The sequence below is a fragment of the Ovis canadensis genome, chromosome 22 (genome assembly GCF_042477335.2).
Source record: "Ovis canadensis isolate MfBH-ARS-UI-01 breed Bighorn chromosome 22, ARS-UI_OviCan_v2, whole genome shotgun sequence".
Lineage (NCBI taxonomy): Eukaryota > Metazoa > Chordata > Mammalia > Artiodactyla > Bovidae > Ovis > Ovis canadensis.
Genome location: NC_091266.1, coordinates 55,734,693 through 55,754,815, shown reverse-complemented (window position 1 = coordinate 55,754,815; position 20,123 = coordinate 55,734,693). Strand labels below are relative to the sequence as shown.

General features: G+C 46.1%; 1 protein-coding gene across 1 annotated transcript in view; it reads right to left on the bottom strand.

The window, feature by feature from the left end:
* The window catches only part of PLPP4 (phospholipid phosphatase 4), a 146,104-nt gene extending 129,657 nt beyond the window's left edge, over nucleotides 1-16,447 (bottom strand). Inside the window, exon 1 of the mRNA XM_069567997.1 lies at nucleotides 15,982-16,447. Coding sequence (XP_069424098.1) covers nucleotides 15,982-16,037 — 56 coding nt within the window. The 5' untranslated portion in view covers nucleotides 16,038-16,447. The remainder of the gene's footprint in view (nucleotides 1-15,981) is intronic.
* Nucleotides 16,448-20,123: the final 3,676 nt, after the last annotated feature.

The window sequence follows — 20,123 nt, the reverse complement described above, 5'->3', positions numbered from 1 at the left end:
AGCTGTAAAAAAAAAAAAAAAAAACAAATGAGACCAAACAAGACACATCATAGACAAATTGCTGACAACCAAAAATGAAAATAAAGTTTTAAAATCAGGCAACTGGAAAACACACAGCATTCAGAAGAGCGAGAGTAAGAGTGACAGCTGACTTCTCATCAAAACATTAAAATCCTCAGGACGATCCAAAGCCGTCTCTAAAGCACAGAAAGAAAATCGTCGATCTGAAATTCTATAATAAACAAAAACGTCTTTCCAAAGTTAAGCGAAATAAAGACAAATCCAATAAGGCAAAAGCCAAACGAATCCATTCATTCCTGGCAAACCTGCCCTACAAGACATGCTAAAGGCAGCTATCTAGGCTGAAGGGATAGCATCCTAAAGGGAAAATCAGATATGCAAGAAGTAATAAAGAGTACTAGACATGGTAGATGTGTGGGTAAACATACACTGAAATTTTACTTTCTGTAAAAATGTATTAACTGCTAAGACAGAATAATGTAAATGTTTTATGGGGCTTACATGTAAAAGTGGAATCTAAGACAATGTACCAAAGGCATGAGAAAAACATGTCTTTTAAAGATTCTTACATTGTACATAAAGTGGTATAATATTGACTTAACAATGACAAGTAAAAAATGCATATTGTAATGTATAGAAAATCATATGAATTTTTTAAAGAGGTATAATTAAAATACAATAAAGGAGATAAAGTGGAATACTAACAAGTATTTGATTAGCCTAAAAGAAGACAGAAAAAGAGAAACAAGAATAGATGAAAAAAATAAAAATCAAATAAGAAGGTGGTAGGCTTCAACCCAGCCATACCCATTGCATTAACTGTAAATGGCTTAACCATTCCAACTGAATGGCAGAGACTGGTCAGACTGGATAAAATTAAAAGGCACAACTAAAAGCTGTTTATAAGAGTCATAGTTTTATACATTAAACATAAAAATACAGATAGGTTGAAAATAAAAAGACTGAAAAGTACATTCTGTGCAGACATTAATCTCAAGAAAGATAATGCAGCTACATATTAAAAGTAAATAAAGTAGAATTTAAGATAAAGAACATTAAAACAAAGATTGAAACTTCATGCTGATAAGATGTTGAATTTCATCAAAATGAAAGATAATTTAAGAACAGTACCTAGAAATGGACATAGTAATTTCAGTTACAAATCTCTAAAGGAAAAAAAGGGAGGTAGCAAAGAAAACTTGAACTATTCAGCAAAGCAAGAAACAAAAAAGGGGGGTGGGGAACACAAAAATGAGCACCACTTAAAGAAAACAGAATAAGTTGGCAGCAATACAAAATAAATATTAGTTGTCTCAAAACATGTGAAAGCTTTAATTACCCCAGTTTGACATAGGGAGCATATCTTCACATTTAAAAGAACAAATTTAAAAGAGTGAAAATATGAGGATTTGAACAGCACAGCTAACCTGCTTTAATATATTTACAGCTTTATATCTACCAAACAGAAACTATTCATTATGTTCAAACCATGTAAATTTATAAAAACTTATACTGTAGGTAAATTTTAAAATTGACTATGTATGTGACCATACAGAGAATCATAACAAAAATTTTTTAAAAAACTAGAAACCACACAAGTCACAGTCTCTGATCTCAACTCAATGAAACTATTTTAGCACTGTGGTGGTTGTTCAGGTGTTAAGTCATGTCCAACTCTTTGTGACCCCAGGGACCCTCCAGGCTCCTCTGTCCATGAGGTTCTCCAAGCAAGAATTCTGGAGTGGGTTGCCATTTCCTTCTCCGAAGACTACAATTATCTCCATATTTAAGGCTAAGAAGCTGAAACACAGAGAGATAAAACAAACCACCCAAGGTCACATAATTAGTAAACAGCAGATTAGTGTTTTGAGCCCCAGAAATCCTGGTTCTGGATCCTGCAATCTAAACCTTCTCAGGAAGAAGGGGCCATTTCCCTTCAGATATCTCAACAAACTATAAAGTTACAATAATTGAAATGTTATATTGAGCCACAACCAAGCAAACAAATAATCACAATAGAATTCACTTGCAATCTACGGACATATGGAAGTTTGTTACGTGATAAAGAAGTCACTGAGAAAACAATGCCTATTTTGTAACTGACAAACCACATGTAAGAAAAATGTTAAATCCTCCACTTCACTCCATAAGTTTAAAAAATTCTCATACAGAATTAAAATTAAATTAAATCTCATACAGAATTAAAATTCTCATAAAGAATTAAAATCAAAGAAGGAAAGTATAATACAATACAGAAAATGTTTCTAGGCAATACAGAAAAATGCTTCTGTTTTAACTGACAAAGTGAAACTGAAAATGAAATTGGCTCAGTCGGGTCCGACTCGTAGCGACCCCACAGGCTATACAGTCCATGGAATTCTCTAGGCCAGAAAACCAGAGTGTGTAGCCTTTCCTTTCTCCAGAGGATCTTCCCAACCCAGGGACTGAACCTAGGTATCCCCAATTGCAGGCAGATTCTTTACCAGCTGAGCCACCTTTCTAAATAGGACAGAAACTCTGAAACCACAAAGGAAAAGATGGATAGATTTAACTATATCATTGAGTTATGCACGATAATAGAAAGTGCAAAGAAACTTAAAAGTCAATCATACAGGTATAAAAGTTTTGCAACTTATGAAATAAAAGGTCAATAGCTCTTAAGAATAAAACACTCCTACATATCAGGAAGATAGATGTGAAGATCCAATAAAAGCATGATTAAGGAAAATGGCAGATATTTTAGTTAAAAATACAAATTTCCAATACACGAGTGAAAAGATGCAAACGATATATTCCCTCTCATGTATAAATATAAAATGTTAATAACATCCAGCATTGGCAAAGATGTTAAAAAAAACAACAACAACAACAGATACCTCTGAACTATTGGTAGAATGTAAGTAGGTATAGCCATTTGGGTAGCAATTTGGTAATACCCAGGAGAGGGCACTGGCAACTCACTCCACTACTCTTGCCTGGAAAATCCCATGGGAGGAGGAACTGGTAGGCTGCAGTCCATGGGGTCGCTAAGAGTCAGACACGACTGAGCAACTTCACTTTCACTTTTCACTTTTTCATGCATTGGAGCAGGAAATGGCAACCCACTCCAGTGTTCTTGCCTGGAGAATCCCAGGGACGGAGGAGCCTGGTGGGCTGCCGTCTATGGGATCGTACAGAGTTGGACACGACTGAAGCGACTTAGCAGCAGCAGCAGCAGCAGCAGAGCAGCAGGGCTCCCTTGATAACTCAGTTGGTAAAGATTCCCCCTGCAATGTGGGAGACCTGGGTTTGATCCCTGGGTTGGGAAAATCCCCTGAAGAAGGGAAAAGCTACCCATTCTAGCATTCTGGCCTAGAGAATTCCATGGACAGCCCATGGGGTCACAAAGAGTCAGACACCACTAAGCGACTTCCACCTTTACTTTTGGTAGTACCCATCAGAATTTAAAATACATGTGACCTTTGGCCCAGAGATTTCACTTATTGGGTTTATCACAGCAGTAATTTAATAGGTACATCACAATATATGCACAACTGCAATGTTGTCTATTATAACAAAAGATGAAAATACTCTTAAAATTCTGTGAATAGGTTAATACAACAGAACACTACACAGCCAGCAAAAGGAATCAAGTAGATCTATAAAGATAGAAAATATCTCCAAGGTACATTAAGTTACAAAAATTAAGCTATAGATAAAATGTATTTTCTTTTTTATTATATAAATATTTGTTTAAAAGTTTAACTTTAAAAAGGGAAGGGAACGGAATTGGCAGAAGTGCAGGAGTTCTGGGAAACTTACACCTTTCGTATTGTTTTAATTTTTAAAATAATGTTCAAGTGAAGGGGAACATTCATTCTCATCATATTCATTTTTTGTAATCTTTTCTAACATTTGTCCCAATCAGACCTATTTCCAATAGTCTGGAAATATATATATTTTTTGTGTAGTGTTTTCCATAACAATTACTTCATAAAATTTTACCTTGTTCATGATTTTCAAAAAGGTTACATTAATAGCTGTATAGTATTTCTTTTATTCATAACTTCTACAACTTTTCTTCAAACGTTGACCATTTGAAATTTTTCTGACTATCTGAACTTTAATTTATTTTTATTTGACAAGTGTCTTTGCTTGGCATGGAACACAGCAATGAACATCTTTATACATGAAGCTTTTGTAACCTTTTATATCAGTGTTTCAACATATTTTTTAAAGCATTCTAAGTCAAAGAACAGGAATAATTTTTATGGCTGTCTATGCACTGCGATGTTACTCTTCAAAAGGCTTATGTCCATTTATAATTCCACGTATAGCATCTGATCATATCTGTTTTACCATGCTTTCACACATTCTGTGTGTTAATCCTTACTTTCCGATTTTCCTTTAAACATTTTACTTGACATGAAATATAGTAAGGTTGATTTTTGACACATTCCTACTTCAGATATTTAAAGCAATCAGAAAAGAATCATCCAGTGCCCTGTCTATGGATATTTCATTAGCTTCTTTTTTCCCCTATAACAGGAAACATCTAAGTCAGTTTCTAATTATGTATAAAAGTAATAAATGTTTACTGTAAAATAATTACACAATAAATGGTATAATGAAAAAAAAGCAAATATTATATAATCCCATCAGCCTGAAATAACCACCATTAAGATTTTGTTGTTTATCTTTATAGCTATTTTCTTATAGACATAGATACAAATTGATTTTATTCTATTACCACATTACAGTAGCTTTATACACACTTACATAACCTGCTTTTTATCACTTAACAACAGTTTATGGGTATCTTCCAAGCTAACAAATGGTTATCTACATTATGTACAAAACTAAGTTCAATGGCTACACTTGTTCATCGGAGCCCATAAAAAGCTTGTGCTAATCTATATGCATGAAGAAAGCTGAGTGCCAAAGAATTGATGCTTTTGAACTGTGGTGCTGGAGAAGACTCTTGAGAGTCCCTTGGACTGCAAGGAGATCCAGTCAGTCCATTCTGAAGGAGATCAGTCCTGGGTGTTCTTTGGAAGGACTGATGCTAAAGCTCTGAAACTCCAGTACTTTGGCCACCTCATGTGAAGAGTTGACTCATTGGAAAAGACTCTGATGCTGGGAGGGATTGGGGGCAGGAGGAGAAGGGGACGACCCAGGATGAGATGGCAGGATGGCATCACCAACTCAATGGATGTGAGTTTGAGTGAACTCCGGGAGTTGGTGATGGACAAGGAGGCCTGGTGTGCTGCGATTCATGGGGTTGCAAAGAGTCGGACACCACCAAGTGACTGAACTGAACTGAACTGAAAACTCTGTAACTTAGGACAACAGTATCACCTCCTAGAGTAAAGCATTGAAAAGATTAGGCCATCTAGGGTGGGACAAACGCCTAGTATGAACATGGCACATGGTTAGTATTAAAACTTTGCTTCCTGTAACCAAGATGGAGAGACAGGTCGATTAAAGGACACCCACACATACACACAGGCAGTCTCCTGCATTGCAGACCGATTCTTTACCATCTGAGCCACCAGGGAAGCCCCATACATGCATATAAGCCTTGCCTTTTTCTCAACGACTTCTTGGACAATTATTCAGAATGCCATCCTCAGACTTTCCAGATACCAGTTCCAGGTTCATTTCTGCTGTGGCACTGGCTGCTGCACTCATTATTAGTATTACATTGCAACACCGTTCTTGTTGTTCAGTTGTTCAGTTGTTCAGTTGTTCAGTCCTGTCTGACTCTTTGTGACCCCGTGGAGTGCAGCACACCAGGCTTTCTTGTCCTTCACCATCTCCCGGAGTTTGTACAAACTCATATCCATTGACTCACTGATGCTATCTAACTATCTCATCCTCTTCCACCCCCTTCTCCTCCCACCCTCAATCTTTCCCAGCATCAGGGTCTTTTCCAATGAGTCATTTCTTTGCATCAGGTGGACATTGTATCGGAGCTTCAGCTTCAGCTTCAGCTTCAGCATCAGTCCTTCCAGAGAATATTCAGGGTTGATTTCCTTTAGGATTGACTGGTTTGATCTCCCTGTTTGTGACATTAGGTATCTTTTATTTACCTCTATCTCGACCTCCCCCTTTTCATACTGTTCATGGAAGAAAAGCTATGACCAACCTAGATAGCATATTAAAAAGCAGAGACACTACCTTGCCAACAAAAGTCCATCTAGTCAAAGCTATGGTTTTTCCAGTAGTCATGTGTGGATGTGACAGTTGGACCATAAAGAAAGGTGAGCACTGAAGAAAGGATACTTTTGAACCATGGTGTTGAAGAAGACTCGAGAGTCCCTTGGACTGCAAGGAGATCCATCCAGCCAATCATAAAGGAAATCAGTCCTGAATATTCATTGGAAGGACTGATGCTGAAGCTGAGACTCCAATACTTTGGCTACCTGATGTGAAGAACTAACTCATTGGAAAAGACCCTGATTCTGGGAAAGATCAAAGGCAGGAGAAGGGGACGACAGAAGTTGAGATGGTTGGATGGCATCACCGACTCGATGGACATGAGTTTGAGCAAGTTTGGGGAGTTGGTGATGGACAGGGAAGGCTGGTGTGCTGCAGTCCATGGAGTCGCAAAGAGTTGGATACAGCTGAGAGACTGAACTGATTTTCGACCTCCCCGCTGGAGGGAAGAGAGGCGGAGGAAGGAAAGGAGCCTGGCTTTAACACTTACCATGTGTCACGACATTAATTCCCTTCACCTTTAAGCCTCCTCGGCAGTGATATCTTGTCCCCACTTTACAGATGAGGAAGCCGGGACACATCTCTCTCATCAGCAGTCAGGATACAGCTCCAATGCCCACGAGCAGACTTTGGCGCCATGCTGTTCCCCTTCTGCAGAGTGGGGACCCAGCCTCTGTGCATCCTCCTGTCATTCACCACGTGCCTTACACAAAGTCACTGATCAACGGATGGAGATTAAAGCAGCATACAGCCTAGTGCTCTCTCTCAGAATCTGGGCTAGACGAAAAGAAGCCAAATCCTCTTTAAAAATCTCAGATGAGTTACTGAGCATTTCCACCCCTCATATATAGCCCACGGGAATTACAGATATGTTCATTAAAAACAACAGCAGCATTATGCTTAATAGCCAAAAATAATAAATAATCCAAATATCCATAAATGATATCCATATAATGAGTAAACAAAAAGGTACCATCATGCCATGACAATGAGAATTAACAAACTAACACTATGCATAACACAGATAAGCCTCCAAAGCAGGCCCAAGCAAAAAGCCCCCAAAAGCTACAGAAAACAGTATACACAGTGCTTGATGCCATTTACACAAAGCTCAAAAACGCTGTTAGAAGTTAGAATGATGAGACCCTCAGGGTGGCAGAAGGGGCTGTGAGGGTGGAGGGTGCTCTGTACAGTCATGAATCATGCTCTTTTCTTTGTGGATATTATTTTTAGTTTGGACTGAGATGAAATTCCTGAGTCTGTAGGTCAAAACAGTCAAATATCAGCAATTCCACATGGTTCAAACCGATACTTCAATAAAAACACGTTTTAAAAACCCTCTGGTAAAGGAGAAAGATATGTCTAGTGCTGATCCGCAGACTGTTGCCTTTCTGCAAACCAACCTAGATGCTCCTGCAGCTTCTGACCCCGTTTCTCACTGCTTTGTCTTCAGTGGACACAGAATAGCAACTCGTCCCTCACCTCGACGGGACAATTTTTCACAGTCACGTATTAAAAGACTGTGATGAAGCAGTCCTTGGGCTCTACAGCCCCAGCCCCTCCTGGCTTCCTGCTCATCCATCCCGGGCACTGCCAAGTCCTGTACTAATTTACTTCCTCACGGTGAACCAGGGTTTCTAATTCATCCGCAGAACACCAAGATTATATTTTTTAAAGAAACAATATTACTGAGACAATTTCGTATTTAAAAACACTATCACAGAAAAATAGAGATATGGAGCTTTTACGAGCCTTGTGTGGGTCATAAAAGGTATAATCTTTATAACTAATTGAGATAACTTTATCCCAAAGCTATAAAACTAATGATCTCTTTTTGTGGCGTTGTAAGCATTTATCTCCCTGTGGGAAAACATCACCAATTCTCAGAATTCTGGGTATAGCCGACTCATTCTACAGTGGCAAATAATATTTCAAATGGAAGGATGCTCCATTTATCAGAAGACAGAGCAGATGCCCTCCTGGGTGGGGGAGAAGCGCTGGGTATACTTGGTCCATCATGCAGAGACTGGTGGGTGCAAGGGGTGTCTGATTGAAGAATTGTCTGCAGCAGGCTTCTGGCAGAACTCTGTGTGACAAGCGCAGATTCAAAAGTCAATGATGGGAACACAGCATTTTCCTTACATATTAGCGAACACTGATAACACTTCTGATTCAGAGTCCTAGAATCGCTGCTGTAAAAGGCTGGTGATTTGTCTCTGCTGAGAAGCTACAGGGCTGAGACACCATCAGAGAGACAGCACCCCACGCTTTAATAGGGGTACAGCTCACTGAATGAACTCATGGCAATTTATGTACCTCACTTTAGGGGGCTAAAAGCAATTGTTTGAAATATAAAGGAGTTAATTATTTTACAGAAATATTGTAGTAAATCATTTGCAATAAGAGTATCATTAGCTACCTATGGCATTTTCCTTAGTGTGTACCTTATGGATTCATCTCAATAAAAGGATAATAAAGATCATATCACCATTTGTTGGGGCTCTCTCGTTTAATACTCACAAGTCTTACATCCGAGGATGCTGTTGATGGAGAATAGATGGAGAAAGATGGACTGAACTAGGATAAACACTTTGCTAAAAGGTTCACACAGCTAAGTGACAAAACCAGGATTCAAACCCCAGTAACCCAACGCCAAGGGCCTTAACTGTGACCACTATACTACCCTGCCAGGTTTTGACACTACATATAGACAACAGGGATTCACAAGAGTAGGGAGCAGACACCTAGTTATCAGTGTATGTACTGTAGGCACTTACAGCACCGTATTTAAGAAAATCCAGTGAAGTAGGAACTAACCCATTTCACTCATGAAGAAACTGAGGTGTTAGGCAATTTGTTAGTTGGTAGCAGAGTCAAAATCCCATCCTAACCCTGATCCATCTAGCTCCAAAGCCCATGGTTTGTCATTTACACTTTGCCTCAAACAACCCTTTGTTTCTAGAGAGTGAGCAAAATTATTACAGGTGTATTAGATAGAATAGATTTCTGCTACAGTAGCTAAAGTGAAAGTCAATCAGTAGTGTCTGACTCTTTGCAATCCCATGGATTATACAGTCCATGGAATTCTCCAGGCCAGAATACCGGAGTGGATAGCCTTTCCCTTCTCCAGGGGATCTTCCCAACCCAGGGATCGAACCCAGGTCACCCACGCTGCAGGAGGATTCTTTACCAGCTGAGCTACCTCAGTCCCCAAATCACAGTTAATGATAAACAGCTTCCTCCTGTCCCACAAGTCCACCTCCAGCAGAGCTGGCATCTGGCAGCTTTGCCACCTCAACACAGAGCTCCATGCTTGCCGCCAATAGAGAAGGACAAGGACAGGCCACCAAAGGGGCCTGATGCTGCCTCAACCTGAAGGTGACCCCTGTCACTCTGCCCGTGTTCCCCACGGCCCCACCTAAACGCAGGGATTTGGGAACGGTTGTCTCACATGTAGCCAAGGGAGAAAATAACCAGAGGCGACCCTAGACCCCAAGAGGGTCTCAAGCCACTGAAACTGCACGTCAGCAGTTCCCAAATGTGTAAGAAGGATTGCCTGATGAAAATGCAACACTCCACGGGTTGATGGGAGTGTTGATCCACTCCAGGGTTGGGCTCCACTCCAAAGGCTGATCCAGTCAGGCCTGAACTGGGGCCCAGGTAATTCAGGGGCAGGTGGTCAGCAGGCTGCCCTTTAGGAAGCCTTGCTCTGAATGAATGCTGAACACTCAGGGGTCTGTAAACACGATCTTCGCAAACCAAGGGCCAGCTGGTGAGCTCTCCTGAGCACCAACCATGCAAGGCCCAGCTGAAAGAGCAGGGAAAGCAAAGAAGACAGAGATGTGGATTCCTACACAGAAGGCAGAACAAACCTCAGGATCCCCAAAAGCACAGAGGAGCCCAGCAACAGAGGCGCACATGGCCACCGACAGAAGGACCGGGGCCTAGGTGCCGAGGGAGCTACTGCACCCTCCACGGTGGGCATGTGTCTGTTCATGGCGCTTTTTTGTTTCAAACTTCCCAGGGCTCCCCAGGGACGTTCCGCAAAGGAGAATATCCAAGCTTCACACAGGGCCCTAAGACGTCCTCATGCTAGGCTCATTTCCTGACCTTCCTACAACCCAACTCCACAACCTCGAAACCCACACTTTGTATTGAGGCCACACGTGGCGAGCTTAGTTAGTGTTAGTCACTCATTCATGTCCTACTCTTTGCAGTCCACCAGGCCTCCATCCATGGGATTCTCCAGGCAAGAATACTGGAGTAGGTTGCCATTCCCTTCTCCAGGGAATCCTCCCAACCCAGGGCTCAAACCTGGATTGATCCCTGTAGGCTGATTCTTTACTGTCTGAGCCAATTCCACCCAAAATGTGCCTCCAGGCTTTGGCTCCAGGACCTTGTCTGTAGGAATGTTCTCGGGCCCAGGGTTTCTGCACCTTCCATGCCCTGCTCGAGACTCAGGTGAGAGATGCCAGCTCTAAGCAACCTTCCTTGGCACCTGTCTCTTCCTTGTCATTCCTCCCAGGGCTAATTAATTCCTCCTTCTAAGTAAGACCAAGCAGTCTGCTCCAAACACCATAGCTCGCCCCAACCTTGAGTCTTAAATCAGACTCCTCGGGGTAATAAAGAAAGATCTATTCGCTACTGCCAATATTCCAAAAATCCACCTCACAGCCAGGGCCCTCGAGCAAGTCACCTGGATCGGCTAAAGCGCCAAGTTACTCTGTGTCTGTTTGGAATTACACAAACTGAAGTTTACTAATGAAAGAGAAAAAGAAATAACCACTATAACTGCAGGCACCTACAAGATGCCAAACATGCATCTATAGACTGGATGGATAATAAAAGAGAAATGTTTGGAGGCAAAACTTTCAAAACCAGTGATTGCAAAGTGAGGGGCGGGGGCGGGAATAACAAAACGCAGTGTGTCGTGTGCCTGCTCTGCCAGATACATGCTCCTTGGAGGCCCCCTGGTCTTCCTCACCCAAGCATCCCTGCCACCTGCTCAGGCCTCCAGCATAGGTAGTGCTCAAGGAGAGAGGCTGAGTTGATCTGAGGTGAAGCAAACACCATTGCTGGCATCCTGAGCACACCCCTAGCTTCTGGAGGGACATCCCAGACAGGGACCCTCCAGGAGCCACAGGGAGGGAGAGAAAGAGGATGGAGGGATGTGGGGAGAAAAAGAGGTTGAGGACCCCAGACTCACAAATGAAGTAGGCAGCTTGTCTGCGCCATCCCCCACCCACCCCGTTAGCATTTCAGGTCATCATCATATTTCCAGGGTCCTTTCTGCAGTGCTATAAATAAAGGCTTCTCCCATTTAACTGATGCCCCAGAGGGGAACGGCCAACAACGGCAAGAGAAAACAGCGCTAGTCCTTTAATGTTTTTACAGGCAACTTCCTCACCACGTCATGCTCTCTGGGGTCCAGAGACATAAGGAAGACCCTTAAAATCTGTAACAAGCCCAACTCCTCCTCTTGGGGAAGGTGAACCACAGCTGGCCCCCTCCACCACTGAGATGTCAGAGTCTGGTTTTAGAACTAGAGGGACATTAGTCCAGACCGTGCTGCTCTAAATATAAAGGATCTTTAGAGGAGGGATGGCTTCTAAGAGGTGGTCACTTTGGTTCCAGTCTGGAAGCCTGGAACTGGACATAGTTCGTCTCAGCAGCTTTGGGAAGGGAAGACAACTGCCTGAAACCATGTTATACCTCCTGTTGGCTGAGTACCTGCAGACAAGTTACTTAGCCTTTCTAAATTGGTCTCCTTATTTGTAAAGTTGGAAAAATTAAGAGAATCCCTTCAAGTAAAATCAGGCTTAAAGGAGAAATCACATGGAGTCCCTTTGGTGGACAGCGAGCCCTCAACAGACCACTGCTGGCTGTTTGGTTTTTTTTGTTTTGTTTTGTTTTGTTTTCTGAAGCTGTACAGCGAGGTGACAGAGAGCTGGAGCACTGAGATTTAGATGTCAGCGCCCTTACCAGCTCTGTGGCGGCAGTTCCTCAATCTGTGTTTCAGATCCTTCATCCATGATTAGAAATGTCAGCACACCTGCCTCATCGGGTGCGTATAATGGTTAAATAGTATATGCGGTTGTCTTTATTAGTGTCTGGCACATAGGAAGCCCTGAATAAATGGTAGTTACTGGAGTGGCCAAGGTGGAAAAGTAGAAGTAGTGTACCACTAGTGGTACACACACGTGGGTTACACACACGTGGGTTGCACACATGTGGGTTACACACACGGGGGTTGCAGGGCCACTGACCGGCCACCTTGCTTCCACCTCCACTCACTCAGCAACATCCAGTGATGGCTTTCACAGGTGCAGGAACACTCACAGTATCCCTGCTGGCATCTCAGGTGATGGCAGAATGGAGGAAGCCTGTGGGTACTCCTTCTCTCTGCTTTTCCCATAGCCTTTGCCATGCCATACTAAATCACTTCAGTCGTGTCTGACTCCTTGTGACCCTATGGACTGTAGCCCACCAGGCTCCTCTGTCCGTAGGGTTATCTAGGCAAGAATACTGGAGTGGGTTGCCAGGCCCTCCTGCAGGGGATCTTCGTGACCCAGGGATTGAACCTACATCTCGTGCATTGGCAGGCGAGTTCTTCACCACTAGGGTCACCTGAGAAGCCCCCCCATGGGACCCTTGAGGAAGAGCAAAGCCCACAAGTCTCAGAATACTAAATTCAGCCTCAAAGCTGCACACCGTACTTTGATGTTTCCTAAACACTGATTCCTCAAACCAATTTATTTCCTGGTAAGTTAAACTTTACATACCAGCCCTAATGGGCATTACTTGTTACTAATTTTCTCCTCGGTGATTGAGCTTCTCAGGCAGGACCAAGCATTTCTCAGGTGCTCTCTGGAGAATGGTCCATGAAAAGCATCCTGTTGGAATCCTGAATCATCAAGCCTCAATGCTAAACCTGGTCTGGAGGCAGAGAACCGGCTCCTTAAGAGAACAAGGGAAACCTTGTTTCCTAGTCTATCCCCACTACCCATGGATCCACAAATGCATTGCATTAGCACTAACCTCACACCTCTAGGGGGGCTTCCCCGGTGGCTCAGCCATAAAGAATCCACCTCCCAATGTCAGGAGATGCAGGTTTGGGTTGCGAAGAACCCCCTGGAGAAGGAAATGGCAACCCACTCCAGTATTCTTGCCTGAGAAATCCCATGGACAGAGAAGCCTGGCGGGCTACAGTCCACGGGGTCACAAAAGAGTCAGACATGACTTTGGGCACCAGGAAGTGGGGTTCTAGTTTCATGCAGAGCAAATCTGCTCAGAGAACAGGTGCAGCTACAGGTGATGCGCCCCAGAGGCACAAGTCTGCAAAGAAATAAAGTATCCCCCAGCAAAAGATTATTCCCTCATCCTCAGAAATAAGGCAGATACATCAAGAAGAACCAAACAGTGTCATCTAAGTTGGACCCCACAGCAGAGAAATGGATTCGGCTTGTCCAGAGGGACTTTATAAACCTACGAGGATGAAGCTCTCCTACTGAGACCACCACCTTCATGACTAGAGGTGGGTTCAAGCCACTGAAGCTTGCCATCAGACCAGTACTAGTGAAAGGGAGAATAAAACTCCCCTCACCCCCGAAAGCCAGCCTCTGTCATCTCGCCAGAAGCTCGTCTAAGAAAACAAAGGGTCATCTGTATCTCACGCTCCACACCAGTCCTTCCGGAAGTCGGTATCTGCCTGATGATAACAGCATCTGAGCATCCGAGATTCCCACCCAGGGAGTCAGCATAGATACCTAAGCTGGTCTTTGCAGGTAAAAGAGCCACAAGTTAATATGGCTCACTGCTAATATTTCCAATTTGGTACAAAACCAGGGAATCATCCAAAAACTGCCATCAGCACCCAAGATTTTGGGTGATAACAGATCCACTCTGGGTGATAGTAAATCCCCCATTAAGTAATTAATACAAAGGGGAAGCTGGAGAAAAAAAAAATAAACTGCCTGATTTTTACATAACATCTTTAGAGGAAGCAAGAAGCACATAAAATGATAATTATCAAATTTCCAAATCCACTGCGTGGACCATTCATTACGTATTTGTAAACATCGCATAAATGTTTGGTGGGGGAGGGGGGAGATATTTGAAGGAGTGTTTGAAAATAATACAAATATTTACATATCATTGGATCCTTTATTTTAATTTGATGATTGCCAGTGGCAAACAAAACTAGCAGCCAAAAAGCCTACCTCACTTTATTTCAACATTACTCACATGAACATTCACCCAACAAATGGTAAATTTTGCTGTGCACTGAACACTATTTTATCGTTTCTATCACACAATACTTTAATGGGGCTCAGCCTAACTGCCAGTTGGAAGCTGTCCCCATCTGACTGCAAGGCAAGTACTAGTTTGAATGTATATTCCAAAGGTAGAAAAATAGACTGAGAGGAGGGAAAAGTGTTTTCTGTTTTTTTCTAAAGTGCCTCAGGAACCACCCGAGTTCTTCTTCTTCCCACTGAATAACACTAGTGTTTAGTCAGAAGCTAGGAGAGGGGGTTTTCTACATCTGGGGGAAGCTCACGGATTTTTTCTAGCAGTATGAATAAACACGCTGGATGAATTTAGTCCCTGGTAAAGAAAAACATGCCAGAAAGAGCATTTCTTTGCACGTGTATACCCTGGGTGAAGGAAACCCAAGTCATCTCACAGCCTCCCACCCGCCACCGAGGACTCCGGATTCGGGGTAGAAATCCAGAGAGAGGCCTCCTGTTTGGAATGGCTCAATGGGCTTAAAAAAAATGCAAATCCAGAAAGTTCATGCAACTTAAATATTTAAAATGTGTCTGAAAACAGCCCTGGGCAGAGGAGGAGAGAGAACCTGAACCCCTAATGGAGGGACAAGTGTAGACACGGGCGCCTAGGTGACAGGAGATGACAGAAGGCTAGGAATGGGTCTGAAGGGATGTTCTGGGCTTGAATCTGAAGGGCAGAGACGCGACAGATCGCTGCTGCTCGGGCGCGGGGGAAGCTGGCGGGGGGCGGGCGGCGGGTCCCCGGGAGTACAGTGGGGCTCATGCGTCTCTGAAAAAAAAACCCATTGCCAGATCCCCCTCCTCTTGCCAAGCACCCGCCGCTCAGGGCCCCCGGGGCATCTCGCTGCTGCCCTAAGTGGACATGGACTCCTCACAGAGCTCTAGGCATATGGAGCCCACATCCCGGGCTGCCGGCCCTCCGACTTCTTAGCCGCCTCAGCAACAGTTTTCCAGCCGGAGAAGTACCGCAAATGCCTCCGGGAAAAACGCTCACCAGGACCCCCCGGGCGCCAAAGCCAGGGGCGCGAAGGGAGACCCAGCCCGGCCCCGGGTACCGCGAGGATCCAGGAAGGATGCAACCAGGAGCAGAGACTGCAAACGTCGGGCTCCGAAGATCACACACAGGGAGAAACTTCCCCAGGGTGCCAACGAGGGTGCGCGTCTGCGTCCCCGTGAGCATCCAGAATCCCAAGCAGGTGGTGCAGGGCCGGGGAAAGGCGCCGGCCAGGGGACCTGGCGCGTTGAGGGTGACGAGAGCCGGCTCAGTCTCGCGCGCCGGGGTCCCTTCGTGCGCAGAGTCCCAGGAAGGGAGCCAGAAGGGTCTCTCTAGGTCCCCTAAGACGCATCCCTGGGCGGGGAAGGGGCCCTCCAATCCAGGCCCCGGCGGGACGCAAACAAACTTGGGGTGCCCAGACGCTCGGTCCGTGGGTCCCCGAGTCCTCGCGCCCCGACACCGCGGCGCGCCACTACTTACACGAAGACCCCGAAAAGCAGGGCTCGGACCCCGATCTCGATGGCCAGTTCTCGCATGGTGTGGCCGGAGCGGCTCCCGCGGCGGCGGCGGCGGCGGCTGGTGCTCTCGGCGGCTCTCGCAGCCTGGCCGGTGCCGGCTCGCCAGACCCGGGGCGGCGAGCGAGGCGCGCTCCAGGCCGCGGGCGGGGGCGGGAGGCGGGCGCCGGGAGGGGCGGGCAGGGCTCAGCCCAAATCTCCCGCCCGAGGCTCCGGGGTTCGGGGACGCCGCATCTACAGCCCCCGACGCTCCCAGCCCCGCGGCCCCTGCGCCGAGCGGGAGGGCGCCTCGGGGACTCCCGGGTCCCCCGCGCCCGGCACCGCCTCCGCGCCCTGGGCCCGCCGCGCCCTGCGCTCGCGCCTGGGCGAGGGGAAGCCCGGGGAAGCCCGGACGCTGCCGCCTCCCCTGCGCGCTCCCCGGCTCCCCCGCCAGTGGGCGGCCCCTGGGCTCGGCGCCCGAGCAGCGCGCTCGCTGGGTCTCTGCCTGCGGCCCCTCTGCGTCTCGACTCTCGCTGCTCCCGGGGCTCTGGCTCCTTGGCACAGGCACTCACGTTGGCAGGTAGTAGCCGAGCGCTTTGAGGATTCTCTCGGGCTCCAGACAGCCCTGGCACCCGCTGTTCGTGGCGGGCAGCGCTCCTTCCTATCTATTCTCTGCCCCCTTCCTACATTTTTCTAACCTGGATTTTTTTTTTTCTTTTTTTCCTAAGAAGTTACCCGAGATTACTTTCAAGCTTTGCTTTGCCCCCGGAAAAGCCGGCCAGATTCCAGGGTTCTGGCACAGACTGAGGGCAAAGGGGAACCTGGCTCTTCGCCAACCATCAGCGTCAGGCCAAAGGAAACCGCCCTCACCCCCACCCCGCGCAGCCCCCAAGCAGCTCCGGACTGTGCTGTGAAACGTTAAAGAGAGAGAGAGAGACTGGCCCCTACCCCAGCAGGTGGGCAGGGTCCCTCTTTGCTGACTCAGCATCGTCATCAGCACCTGAGGCAGCAAGGGCTGCTGGGAGGACCAGGAGCCTCATCCAAAGGGTTCAGAGTCAAAGGCCAGATCCTCACCGGTGACCCGAGGGTCAGGACGTCAAACCAGAGCCCACGCAGGGGTTAGGTTTGCTTTCCCATCACCTGTCAAGATTATGTTTCTCAGAATTTGAACTTTCTATTTTTATTAATTTAAAACAAATGGGCATTCAAGATGCAAAACTCGTATTAACGATAACCACCAGGTTGTCTCTGGGGACCCCAGATCTCTCCTGGGTTTAGAGATCGGGGGAGATGGCAGTTACTGGGAATGAGAAGCCAGAGGGCAGCCTTGGACAAGAGGGCAGGTAGGAAGAAGGAAGACCTTAGAAGGAGAGCTTAGGCATCAGCAAAGGGCAAACTGACTCTACCTCAGAAGGAACCCATGACAGATCAAGATTCCAGAGCCAAGACATCTCAAAGACTAGGGAGAGAAAGGCAGACAGACGAGGAACAGTCCTGGCCGTGTGGAAGGGAGTCCCTCTTGGAAGCCCCAGAGGCAGGCGCGCATCTAGTTAGCCTGCCACTGTACACGTGATGCCTGGCACACTGTGCTTGGTAAGTATTCTGTGAATGAATGAATGATTATGTATATCACGCATGTGGAGTATCAGGTATGGGTAGAGTAATGAGGACTTGGAGGAAGGAGGTGTGGGTCTGTTTCCTCTGTTCCCCGAGCCTTGCAACTACCCTGAACACACTGGACTGAGTTGGGGTGAGTCCAACTGGTGAGTTGACTGGGAGAGTCCACAGTCAACCCAGTGAATGCTAGGAACCCAGATCCAAGAGGATCTGGTCAGGTGGCCAGATTCCAGATTACTAACAAGAGCCAGTGATATTAATACATCACTTACCTATGAGCATCGACTGAGCACAGTTATGTGTTGGCTGCAAGGACTCATAATCTAAATCTGCCCTCAAGCAGACAGACAGACAAGGAACCGTGAAGAAACATTAAAGAACTTGGCAAAGCAGTACCAATCAGTCCCAAAGGAGTGCTTCTGAAAACTGGATCACTCTGAGATCAGAGGTTGGAGTCCTCCCTTCAGTCTGGGGTGGTCAGAGCACAAAGCCTTGTTGAGGAGAGTTGGTTCTTAAAAGGCCAAGGAAATTCCAAGTGAGGGCAAGACCATAAATAGGTGAAGGGAGAAGAGGTGGAAGGGGTCTGGAGGGCAGAGTGGATTGACCTCTCTGGCAATCAGAAGGGTGGACCAAGGTTAAGTTCATGGTCAAGACCTAACTGTGTTGGTGCTGCCCACCAGGGACTGTTACCAAGATCGCAGATTTAGAGTCTTTGTGCCTCATGTTCCTGATCATTGCTTGCTTGTATGAGAGATGATGCCTAGAGAAGGAGTTTGAAAGGGCATGTGACCACACTGCTATCATCGTTAAAAAGGGACTGTGAAACACACAGCTCTAAAGAGCTGCCCAGGTAACCCCCTCTTTTGATGCCTTGAATTGATTCTATGCTCTCCCCTCAATGTGGTCATCGTGTTTGGATCAGAAATCCTGCTCTCGATGAAGAATTCACCCTTGAGGGAGCCTGTACCCTCTCCAAACAGCTCTGTCGAAATCTCTCCCCTATAGGGAATTACACTGTAACATATAATGACGGATTAGTCCTACTTCACCTGCTCCCATCCCAGGCCTGCCAGCTGCACAGAACTGATTCCATTAGAACTTCTGTGGCGCAAGGAACAGACGGCTCAAGCCAAATTCATTTTAAAGAAGGAGAACTGTAAAGTTCAGAAGATCAGGCTTCAGACACAGCTGGATTCAGCATCCAAGCAATGTCACCAGGACTTGATTCTTTCTACCTCTCCACTCTGTCTGCGTTTGTCTTGAGTTCCTGGTAGCTCCAAGGTGATTGCAAGAATTCCAGCTTTCCATGCTCTCAGGATCAAATCTGATGGGAAAGACCTCTACCTTGAAGCCAGCAGCCCCAACGAAAGTGTCACTGAAGGTCACTGGCCCTGCCCAGCCCTGAACCAGTCACCATGGTCTGGGAATTATGATTGGATTGATTGTCTCAGGCCTGGGCCACACGTTTCATCCCTAAGCTGGGAATGGAACCTTCACCCACAGCTTCTGAACTGAGAATGGGAAAAGACCCACAAATGATGCTTTGGAGGAGGAAAAATGTTTCATGTAGAGCAAACGAACATGGACCCGGATACCCCCTTCCATGCCATAACCATGCAGATTGAAGAATGCTAGCGTGCTTCCCTGAGTTCTTGGCCAGCCCCTCCATCTTTAAGTAGTAGAAGAGTTACATATGGTAAGGCTGCCTTGCCTTTGCTCTGCCAGGCAGACTGGCAGAACTGCCTTTACACAAAGCGGTGATGTCACCCAGGGGCTCCTGCTCAGCGGCACGGTCTCCTCCTTCTCCACTCCCGCTGGTAACTCTGTCATCTGCTCTAATCATCTCCCTTCTCGTTCACCAAAGCCAGCTGTCAAGGGAAAGCTCTAGCCTTCTTCATTACATGTTGGCTCAGATGGTAAAGAGTCTGCCTGCAATGCAGGAGATCCGGTTTCAATCACTGGGTTGGGAAGATCCCCTGGAGAACGGAATGAACCCACTCCAGTATTCTTGCCTGGAGAATCCCATGGACAGAGAAGCCTGAGGACTAAAGTCCATGGGGCTGCAAAAAGTCAGACACAACTGAGCAATTCACACTTTCACTTTCTTCATTACATATCCTGGATCAGGATATTCCATGGGCTCACTCTCTCACACACACAGAAGCTCTGATTATTTAAGGCGGGTCCCTCTTGCAGGGCAGTTCCCAGAAATGGCCTGAAGATGGCATCCTCTGTGTCCCAAATCGCCCACAACGGGAGGCCACTGCCCTGCGCGCAGGCGGCGGCTCCAGCAACTGTCCAGCTGTGCCCATGTGTTCAGTCACTCAGTCCGACTCTTTGCAACCCCAGAGATTGTGCAGCCCACCAGGCTCCTCTGTCCATGGGATTTCCCAGGCAAAAATACTGGAGTGGGTTGCCATTTCCTCCTCCAGGGGATCTTTACCACCCAGGGATCAAACCTGAGTCTCCTGTGTATCCTGCATTGGCAGGAGGATTTTTTCTTTTTTTAAC